At 40.5% G+C, this 11,860-nt stretch overlaps 1 protein-coding gene across 3 annotated transcripts; it reads left to right on the top strand.

Moving 5' to 3' along the window:
• The first annotated feature begins 474 nt into the window (after positions 1–474).
• Positions 475–11,836, top strand: LOC125520097 (zinc transporter 10-like). Of its 3 annotated transcripts, none has more exons than XM_048684919.1 (5): positions 475–774; positions 945–1,002; positions 1,091–1,665; positions 10,701–10,833; positions 11,046–11,453. In XM_048684919.1, the coding sequence occupies exons 2-5, from the start codon at positions 948–950 to the stop codon at positions 11,186–11,188; spliced, it is 906 nt and encodes a 301-aa protein (XP_048540876.1). In that variant the 5' UTR covers positions 475–774; positions 945–947; the 3' UTR covers positions 11,189–11,453. The 3 variants fall into 3 exon arrangements, with proteins under 3 accessions (XP_048540876.1, XP_048540877.1, XP_048540875.1); XM_048684920.1 differs by having other exon boundaries at positions 10,701–10,850; positions 11,101–11,348; XM_048684918.1 differs by having other exon boundaries at positions 476–774; positions 10,701–10,850; positions 11,046–11,836.
• The last annotated feature ends 24 nt before the right edge of the window (positions 11,837–11,860 follow it).

The following is an 11,860-nucleotide window of genomic DNA, read 5'->3' as shown; positions in this document are numbered from 1 at the left end:
GAGAACAATTCTCTGCAAAGGCTTTGCCGAGTGTTTTGGGCCTTTTGTCGAGTGTTTCTGGCACTCGGCGTATGGTGCGATTCCAGTAGTGATAGATGGTCTACATGTAAACTAATAAGGGAATGTAATACATGATGGTTGGGAAACAAGTTGGTGAAAATTATTGGCTCCTAGTCATTAGTTATACTTACTTTTTTTTATTTTCTTTAATTTCTAACCTTTCGAAAAATATTAGTAGTTGTTTAAAATCAACAGCTTGGCTCCAAAGCTGCCACAGGTCACGGTCACTCACAGCTATGCATCGGCTTGTGGTTTATGCACGGAAAGTCAAAAGGCAGGCACGCACACGCACACGCACACGCACACCAACTGTTGATGTGCAACGGCGTCGTCATTGTGTCGACATCGCACCTCCGCGTCCGGACATCCACACGCAAACGGTGAGAAAAACGGAGAATCCAAGCCCGCGCGCACGTCCTCGTCTCACGGCGTCACCCGGCGCGTCGGCCCTGGCCCACCCCACGACGGCCCGCCGGGCGCCCGACGGGGCGGGATGACAACATGCGGCGCCCCGATGTGGAAGAGAGAGGCAACAATCATGCGTGCGCCTACTGATCTAGCTTAGCCGAGGCGCCTTGCGTCCTTCCATCCCTCTCCTCGCGTGCGTGTAAACTCCGCCCGCCTCTGGTCGATACTCTCGTCCGACTGTTTCGGGGGGAAAGAGGAAGACGACTGGAACTGGATTGAGAGCAGCGGCGGCCGGCGTTCCTCGAGGTGAGAAATCATCTTCCTGTTGCAGTTCGCCGGCACGATCAGTAGCTCGTGTTTGTCCTCCTCCTGCTTTCTTTTCTCGTGTTTTTTCTCTGTCTTGCGCGAGCGGCAAAAATCCGTATTGTTTCAATTAATCCGCTCAGTAATTCGTTGCTGTGATCGACCGATTTCAGGAAATGGAGCGGTACGTCGTCGCCCCCTATCTTCGCGCCTACCTACACCGATTCGCAGGTAGTAGAATGTTACATGCCATGCCAACTGACTGATAGATTTGGGGGTGGCATCGATTTGATGTATCTGAAGTTCTGATTGGTGGCAGCTTCGGTGTCCGCGGCGAGCTGCGACGCGGGGGAGGTGGGCGGCGATGTCTGCCGCGACGAGGAGGCGGCGCTGCGGCTCAAGATGGTCGCCGTCGCGGCCATCCTTGTGGCGGGCGCCGCGGGCGTCGCCATCCCGCTCGTCGGCCGCAGGTGGCGCGGCGGGGCTGCTGCAGCCGGTGGGGGCGGGTCGACGTTCGTGCTCGCCAAGGCCTTCGCGGCGGGGGTGATCCTGGCCACGGGGTTCGTGCACATGATGCACGACGCCGAGGAGAAATTCCAGGACCCTTGCCTTCAGGACTCGCCGTGGCGGCGGTTCCCCTTCGCGGGCTCCATCGCCATGCTCGCCAGCCTCGTGACACTCGTCGTGGACTTCCTCGGCACCCAGTTTTACGAGCGCAAGCAGCGCGAGGCGGCCGCCACCGCCGCGACGAACGCCCAAGATGAGACAGCGGCGGCGCTGCTGGAGAACGGGAGGAATGCAGGGGGCGCGAAGCGTGAAGGAGCGGTGCACCACGGCCATGGTCACGAGAACGAGGCGGGTCCGTCCCAAGGTCGTCAGGTGGTTGTTTCCCAGGTACGAACCCAGCATAATCGTAACGAACTCATATACGTACTAGTATCACTTGCTAATTACTCCTAGTTACGTACTAAACATGTTTTTCTAAGACGAACGAACTTTGACAAATGCTACCATTAAAGAAGCAGCGTGCATATACTCTTGGTGCAACTTTTTTAATAAGCTCTATATTTGAAGCTCTGAACAGATGGGGCTAGATTTGCCGACGATTATGTTTTGATATTAAAATTATTTATACTTTCACACAGTTCGTTGTATCTGCTCTATGGGGTTGTAAATATAGCAAAATAAAATGGTAGAGCCTCCGTCCGGATTTTACTGTCGCTAAAATGAGTTTGTCTAGACATGTTTCAGTGTGTAGCTGAAATGAGTGTATCTAAGACGCATTTCAGTGTGTAGAAGCATTCATTTCAGCGTAATCTTAGCCATCCAAATCATTCTAATGGCTTGAAACTAAGTTGAGTACCAGAAATTGTGTTTTGATTGCACTTTTAGTTATCCTTTATGACTACATCAAATTATTAGGAAAATTGGGTACTCCACTCTATTTCATCATTACTTAGTCAATATGCTATTGTTGCTAACCTTATTTGTTGCTCCAAACGATGAATTGTTATAAAATGCCTTTTCTTATTATAGTTGTGCGAAGTTAGATATCTAACAAAAGGCCGAGTGTCCGAATCTAATGGTATACTATTAGTAAGAGATGTAGTTTATATAATGAACTTAGATAAATGCCAATACCACTAAACAAGCGCACATATACAAAGATATATACCTCTCTCTGTTTTTTACTGCATATCATGTCTCCTTAGGACAAGCATTTGAACGAACTGACCAACAATCACTCTATTAGTATGTACTTTATGTGCAAAAATTATGTCAGTAAATTCGTATTCCAAAGTTTCATATCACAAAAGTTATTGAGTATAATTATTGGTCAAAATGAGTATTACATACCTACTCCCAGTGTAACCTTCTTTGTTAAGCTACATCTGAACCAACACGGCTATATTTGTCGGTCATTGCGTTGATAGTGAGTACTATCTACTTTCAACAATTAGTTTTATTTTACTATTTGATTATCTATCGATATATATATACAAATATAAATAGTGTGAGATAGGGCTTGATTAAACCTAGTCATCGTGTCTAATCTAATGCTGTAAAAATAAGTCGAATATCTGACCATATTAACTATCCTTTACAACTCATCTCATATCACGAGGAAAGCCTGCAGAACCAAATCATTGTTCTTAGTAACGGGCTATAATCTATGACCTTATTTTCTGTGATGTTTGGTTATAAATATATTTTTATGACTATCATGCATTTTTTTATTAAAACTGTGCAAACTAAACCAAAAGGCTGAGAGTTCCAAATATAGTAGCATTCCATTTCTGAGAGATAAATTTTATATATTGGACCAAACATTTGTTGCACAGTATATGGCTAGTGTTTGCAATATTTAAGAACCAATACACGCATGTAAACTCACATAAGAGCTTCATGAACAATTTTGACTAGACAATAGAGAAATAGTAAATGACATATCCGAAGATCCTGTGATGCAACCACCTCTGGCATAAGTGTAAGCACCAGCTATCCCTACGAGATAGACCTGACCATGCAATGAGACATTTTCCCCAATGCCAATGCGTACATTCAGGACTTCCTAACATGTCAAGAAACCCATGGCCTCGTTGATGTGAAATAGGACTTTAAATCTTCATTGTTAAGGCTTCAAAGATAATCTCCACCAAAGATTTCAAGCATGCCTTGCACAAACTTTTCGAAGAACTCAGTTGCAATCCTGTCACCAATCTTAATGTAGTCACCGACCATGCATGTCCTTAGCGTACCATACAAACAGTGGTAATGAACTCATATACTATCGCTTCCTTGGTTGCTTAACTACGATTTCTATAGAAGAACACACTTAGAAAAATGCTTTGTGTAGAAGAATGAACTTAGAAAAATACCGGTACCATTAAAGAAGCAACATATACTCTAGGTGCAACACTTATGTAAAGATATATCTGAAGTTCTAAACTAACGCACCTAGATGCCTAGATTTGCCGATGATTGTGTTTGATATTAAATTTGTAATGTAAAAGTTGTTGTACCAATATAAATAAAGTACGAATTAGTCCTTGATATAAATATTCTTAGCCACCTAAATAATATAATAGCTTGAAATAAGTTGAATATCTAGAAATTATGTCCCTTGTTTGCAAGTTTATTTCTTAACTATACCATTAGTTATCCTTAGCACTTAACAGCTCCTCTCTTTGAATTGTAAAGAAAACTGCACAACATATTCATCATTCCTTATTCACGAGATATAGTTTCTAACCTTATTTGTTGCTTCATGTGATGAACTGTTAGAAAATACTATGGTTGGCATGCCCTTGTTTAATTTGTGTATAATTGAATTACTGGCGGAACTATCTAAAGATAGAGTTGAAACCTATTTTGGCCAAATTTTAAATAGTCTTCCCTGTTTGGTTCGGCTGTGGATTTTTAAAAGTAGCTGTGAAAAATCTGCTGTGAAAAAGATGTAGGTCATTTGGCAAAACAGCCGATACAGCTTTTTCAGATTTTGGCCCGCAGCGAAATCAGATTTTGGAAAGCACGTCCTGGGCTGCTTCCGCTTTTGGTTCAGATTTTGATAGCGGATTTCTGAAATCGGATTCTGCTGGGTTCATCCTTTGGTTTAGATTCTACTGCGCAGCAGCGGAATCTGTCGATAAAAGCTGAACCAAACAGGGTCATAGTGTCGCTTCAGATTTTGGTGATCCCTCCGGCTAAAGCTATGTACTTTGATGCTAAACTAAAATGACGCTAAACTATAACGCTAGATTTAGAATCATTTAATGACGTTAAGCCGCTGCTGCCAGAGGAGGGGCGCACATGAGTTCCATAAAGCCATCAATCTGCCTTATTCGTCCTTGTTTTTGCTGTATATATGATGCATTGATGCAAAACTTAGTTTTTCAATTCAGATGATTGATCAATGCTCATTTTTTTATGTATGAATGTGTGTGTATCAAGTATATGTGATACACGTGTAATATATGATGCCTGATTGTATGCTTATTTTTCAATTTCGTGATTTTGGGAAAATGCCAAAATAGTTCTAAGCTTCCATATAGCTCTACTATAGCTTTTGGCCGAGCGGCCGCTGACGCTAAATGGCATATCTTGCTATTTAAACCTTTGATTTTTTGCTTACTGCATGTACTGCTATAATCCGACCCCCACACAAGTTGTGGATTATATATGTTTTATTTGGCCCCATTATATATTAGCCCACCAAGTCGACTTGTCACCTCCGGATAATATTGAAATATCTATGTCTTGGTGCAGCTTACTTTCTAGTTGATCAAATAATAGAATGTAGTCAAATCTGTAATTCTGTGGGGCCAAATAAAGTCGTTCCATAATTTTCATTTCTTGGACAGCCACACGCTGTTGGAGGTGTTTGGTTTGTGGCAGTGATCTTGTCAAGAAAAATGCTACTTCTGGTTCAGTGTGCCAATTATTTATGGACCACACATTCTATGCTTGTGTCTCATGCACGTGGCGTATATTGACTTTATTGTCATTTAGTCAAATATTCTTTTGTATATCAAAAGCGTTATATATATTTGAAGGACGTGTAGCTAATTTGGGTGATCCAATTTAAAAACACTAGTCATGAACCCATGTGCATACATGCGCTAGCTCTTTTAGAAAATGCATAAATATTGTGAACCCAGTGATGGCAGTTTCTAGCAATATAGTACTTTGGATGGAGCTTGCTCAATAACTCAGTTCCATTTCTGTTTACTTTCTTCATTGCATTCATACGATCACAGTAACTTATGTGGTAAATGTTTGAAGAATAATCAAACTAGTTAACTTAGGAAAAGCAAGCACCTCACAAATAATTATCCTTAATGCAGCATTTTAACTGTAATGCATTTCCCCACTCCCCTTTCTCAATCCTTCCCTCTCCATCAGTTCCTGTACACAATCAAAATTTAATACTAGTTCAATCATGTCTTTTTTTTTCATAAGTTATCTAATTCCCAAGATCCAAAGAGGCTCTGTATTTGAAAATTCAAGATATACGAGCTTCATTGAAAGTCACACATGGAAATGCAATTAAAAAATGTGATGTGAACTATCTCAGGTATGCTATGAAGCTTTATTTAAGTCATTGGTTTCCACCTTCGCCACCATGCTTGTCCGCCAGGGACATGGGCGGACTAATTGGTACTCCCTCCGTCTCAAAATAAGTGTCTTAACCTTAGTATAACTTTGTACTAGAGTTAGTACAAAGTTGAGACATTTATTTTGGGACGGAGGGAGTACACGGGTTGCATGGATGCCCATATTGCTATAGGTCAGGAAGAGTGTTTTGTATCTCTTGCAATCTTTTCCTATATGATAAGGTTATTAGGCATCCACGCAGGGGTTGAAGGAAACAACAAATGAGATCTTTATATGTCTATTGTTGGAAAAGGTGAGGTAGTTATAGACACGGTAACCCATGTTTCCTTGGCGTACCATGTTTTCTTGGGAGCACATATAAGCAGCACAATATACATAAGTAGTACATTGCTGTATTGGCCCAATTATCATATATTTGTTGTTGTTCTAAAGCTGAAGAACTCATTTTCCCACCAAAAACAACATCTGGAACCAAAGGATTAATGTATCAGCTAAGTTGATAAATCCCTCTTAACATTGGATATATTCTTCACGATATATATTTGTGCACATATATATGAATGCTTGAAGGAGGATGGATTGATGGTAAAATTAATTACACTCGTACACATCAAAGAAATCTTGGGAGGACCCAACAATTTAGTATATAAGCTCAGGGGAGGTAACTCTTTCTAAGTTATAATTGCAGGCTAAAAAAATGTGCTCTTTATGAAGCTTCAGGTAACCCATCTCACAGAGTGATATAATGGAGAGTGCAGATCTACTTCTCTAAGAGTATATGTTTAGGTGTCCACGTTAAGCCTCAAGAAGAGCATCTGTTGTAGAAGAGGTACGAAACGAACAACAACCTTCAACTACAGTGAAACTAATTATAATCAGGAGGGAGCACTTTTGACAGTGTGTCTTCTAACACCACACACCTGTGAAATGAACACAATACACACTAATATGCTTTTTCCTGTAAATTCATGTGCGTCTATAAGAGTAACTGAATATTTACAGAAACCCGAAAAAGGTTCCTAGTTAACTCATAACATAACAAATCTAGTGGATTGGAAACTAAAGCTTGTACTCAAACAATGAAGTATCTGTAGGAAAGATCGGTATATCTCAGTCCATTTTCTCTACCAGAACAGATACAAAATTAAATGACTACATAAAATGTGGCAAAAGAGGATCATACCAGTGAAGTAACAGCTATCAAACACCAGCTAAATTAGTTCTGGACGGCATGGGCATCGATGGGGTACTTTTTCTTTACGGAAGACTGCAGAGTTGTGCGCTTACGAGAGGGCCGGTGAGGATGCCGTATGCTATTTTCATCCAGCAGCTGCAAAGGGACAATAGGTAAATTTTCCATGTTTTTAGCAGGATTAAAGTGGTCTTGAAAATAGTCTCTAATATATTATTGCTAATTGCTAGATTAATGTGTCATCTTCAAATCTAAATATGGTCCATATTAATTGCCCTTGCCTTCTAGCAGGAAGTGAATGGACTTTTCACAAACAAAACAATAAATAAAGAGTTCATAACATTAATACTTGTCAGTGAAGCTTGCACGACGGTATACGAGGGAATAAAAGTCACGACATGTGAAGTTAGCTTTGTATCTTTTTGTTACATATATTAATTCATTGGTTGTTTTTCTGCTGTGATTTTCAGTCATACATGTGATACTACTGTCACTATGCATGTGCACGTAGTTTTACTTGCCATTGTTCTTGCCAAATTCCAAAAGTATAATAAGGTTATAATCAGTAACCTGGAAATCTTGGATCCGGAGCTGAACATTCAAATATACTTCTCCTTAATTATATTGAAATGAAATATTTAATAACACTTGTGACGTTCGTTTAAGCAATTAGTGAAATTTAATAAAGAATATGGTGCGACTCGTGAGGCATAATATACTGCCATCTGGAACCTTGTTAGTCTGTGCATGTACTGTGCATAATTTTTGGTAGCAGACAACTATTGCTATAGTACTCCCGCTTTTAAACATTTTTTATGGATAGAAATTTTGCTTTTAATTGATTGTACTTCCTATGAGATGCATCTCAGAAGATACATAGTAACCTTTTTGGATCGAATGCATTATGCCCAAATTGAAATAACAAATCCACAAACGGGAAATTTATAGTTCCTAAAACTAGCTTACAGCTAGCAGGAAAGCAAAATAAATAAGAGAAATGCTGCTTGAAATGTCGAACTGCTTAAAAATAACTAACATGAGCAATTCCAGTCAAACTGCCACGTAAGAAAACATAAAGTACGCACACTGCACCAGCTAAGCTCACTACGAGCACCAGTATCGTGCACGGCTCAACTACATCGCTGATAATCCATGCAAACCGTTAGCCCGACTGCGGACTAGGGTTTTCACCCAAAAGCAAAGGGATTGTATGGGGAAGGTGACCTCGACAAAGCCTATGAGGAGGGAGCCAGCATTGTGTTGTCGTTTTCATGGCCTCCACCACCAGCTAAAGGTCTCTCTCCATCCCCAGCTCCCCGTCATCATCCACCTCAACCAGTATACTCGGTTCACCGGCCCCTAGGGCACCAACTTGCTTATTCGGTGGAGCGAGAATTACAACGTGGTACAAAAGGGGTAGTCTTATTCATATCTGATGCAATGGTCGATGGGGAGCCTAGCATGCCACATGCTTGACAATCATTTCCATGTGTGGCCAAGGTCACGGGGTACCACCCTCGGCTGCCACCCCCCAAAAGTCGATGTTGTTTCTTCGCCTGGGGCTGCCACTCCCAATGTCTAGCGCCCACTTCATGAGGCACACTGAGGGGGGCCTATCCACCATCTTCATTGGCATGACGGGATTGCCTAATGAAAACCTTTGCAACAACAAGAGGGAAAGAAGGGGGGAGGGGGTGGCTGCAAGCTAGGGTAAGGTTCTCCCTCGACTCGCCTCCAAGGCTGTGAGTCTGTGACGCGAAGGTCAGGCCGAGGATGAGAGATAAGACCCAAATACTCAATTGCACTTGTTCTAGTTCATGGCATCATATTTACCGTAGAAATCTATTTATAAGTGATATAGGTGTGTTTGGTTTGAGGCTTTGCACCCAGGTTTGCCCAACCAAAAGTTGGCTGGCCACAATTTTGGTGGAGCTTTTGCCTGCCCATGAGTTGGCCAATATTGTGAAGATTGAATCGGGGTAGAAAAAAGGAATTGGCATGCCTAAAAATTGGCCACCATCCAAACAATAACTTTTTTTTTGGAGATGACCAAACATCTGTAAGGTCCATCTTGGCTAAAGTCAAAACAATACTCTAAATCCTTACCGTATATACATTTTATTATGCGAACGAATATATTGGCTTATCGTCCTATGAATATACTGAACATAAGAGCAAATTAGTTAGCTATATGAAGTGTGCATGGAATTACAGTTGCATCGATGTTTTGACATGTAAATCTCCCATGTATATTTATGCAGTGTGTATACTGATTTTGCTGCATGTATTGCTGATCTTGAAGATTCTGGAGCCAGGGATTTGAATTACAGGCATAACTATGTAAAGATAGAGTTGTGACCTAGTTAGGCTGACCGGACGTACATTTATAATTACATATGTTTGCTGGTTGTATAGCATTAGAATGTAGATCCACCAAGTCAATTTTTCATGCATATACTCCCATCCTTTTCGGTTTATAGGGCTTAATTCAAAAATCTCACCAACCAAGGTAGATGATGAATGGTGGAATACTTTTTGTAGTTTGCAAAAGCACCTAATTAATGCACTTGTTTTCCTCAAAAAATTATGTTTATCAATGCATAAATTGCAATGCATGCATGCATAAAGTACATGCATTGGTCAATTTTCTCTTAATACTTGCATGCAATGATTTAATGCACCTTGGGATCTGAAGATGTGATGGAAAACAACCAAATTGAGCCTTATAAAATGAAAAAACTAAAATTTTGAGATAAGCCCTATAAACCGAAAAGGAGGGAGTAATATTGAACTTAGTATTATTAGGAGGCCAAAGGCACTGCATATAGATGTACAAGAGGATGCCAAAAGTCAGGAATACATAAGGCCAAAAGGCATCAACAATATAACTCTAACAGATGCAACTTACGTTGTAGTCGATCACATTAAATAATTTTACATATAGTCATACATGTGACGCATGCTATTGTGAGTGCGCTTTTACTTAACAGTTGTTTTATAAAATTTGAAGTGCAATTTGTCAACCTAGAAAAAACAAACGAAGCATTGTGAGGATGGATTAAGAAATTAAGAGAATTAAACAATACTGTGATTAAGTAAGGGTCTTGATATTTTGAATTTGCCAATTATTTGTTTTTATTGTTAGTTTTACATCTAAAACCTCGTTAATTTATGCATGTACTGCTCATGTTTTTGGGTGGAAAACCGTGTACAAAATTCCAGTTATAACCTTTCGAACATATTTATAGTATAATTGTGATCTAAAATTGGTTTTACTTCATATGAGACAAGGTGGTATCTCTTGGAATATCTTATCTATCTATAGTAGTTGCATTTACGGTATGTAGATCTCTATTTATGGATGACAAATTGTGGCCATTATATTCTACAACAGCCATATGAAATAAGTATTTGTTTATTTGCGTGATTTTAGTGGCTTATTTTCCTATGGTTTTACTAATATAGCAAATATTAGTAATGTAAATGAAAATATAAGCAAATTAGTTAGATATGTGAAATGTTAATGGAATTACAGTTGCATAGATGTTTTGAGTTGTAAATTTCACGGGTATATATATGCTTAATTTACAGTGATCTGCTGCATGTATTTCCGACCTTCAAGATTCTGGAGTTGGGGATTGTATCACACTCGGTGATCATCGGGCTATCGTTGGGTGTTTCGCAGAGCCCGTGTACCATCAAGCCTTTGGTTGCTGCCCTCTCCTTCCACCAGTTCTTCGAGGGTTTCGCTCTAGGTGACTGCATTTCCCAGGTTAATTAACGGTCTCCACTTTTCCCTAATCATGATTAGTATGTGGCATTTTGGACAATTGAAAGAGAGGTTTCTCACAACCTTGGTATCGTAATTAACATGCACCTCCTCAGCCAAGAATAGTGCATATGCTAGTGTGTTACGTAACAGTTCCTACTTCAAGTAAGTTGTGTCATGAACAAATCAATAATGCAGGCCCGGCTGAAGGGTCTCTCTACGCTCTTGATGGCTTTCTTCTTTGCCATCACAGCACCCACAGGGATCGCCGTGGGGGTGGCCATGGCGTCATTCTACGACCCATACAGCCCCAGGGCGTTGGTGGTGGAGGGCATTCTTGATTCCATGTCAGCTGGTATACTGATCTATATGGCACTTGTGGATCTCATCGCGGCTGATTTCCTTGGCCAAAGGATGAGCAGCAGCCCGGCCAGGCTGCAGGCTGGTGCATACATTGCATTGTTTTTCGGGGCCATAGCCATGGCATCCCTTGCCATCTGGACTTAGTTAATGTTGGTGATTGGTGTGAATATATATATATATATATATATATATATATGTATATATACTTGAAATGAATAAAAATGGAAGCACATTTCAAAACAATATGAAAAAAAAATAAGATGAAGGTTTGGAGTTGGGAGAAGCTGGACGTACTCATGGAATTTGATGCACTTAGAGTTGCTGTTACCCCTTGCTGCTGTATAGTCCCTGAAGAAGAGGGGAAGCTGCTTGTTTTTTCGTTGGTTCTTTTGTTTCCTGTTATTGACATGGTGGCAGTGGGATGTAAAGGTGCCTTTGTTGGTAATGAACAGCAAAATCCCTCTTAGTTATACACTGTAATGGATGAAGATACAGGAGATGAATTAGTTCGGAGGATAAGGAGCTCGAGGAACTGACTTGGTCCAGCCGATACAGTCCTGTCTCTCATATTTGAAATCATTTGATTTCCATTTTTGAAGGACTTAGTTAATGTAGATACAGTCCTGTCTCTACATTCTTCGGCCCGCATG

The sequence above is a fragment of the Triticum urartu genome, chromosome 7 (assembly GCF_003073215.2).
Source record: "Triticum urartu cultivar G1812 chromosome 7, Tu2.1, whole genome shotgun sequence".
Taxonomy (NCBI): Eukaryota; Viridiplantae; Streptophyta; class Magnoliopsida; order Poales; family Poaceae; genus Triticum; species Triticum urartu.
Note: the sequence above shows the minus strand (reverse complement) of the source record. Positions and strands in the feature narration are given on the sequence as shown.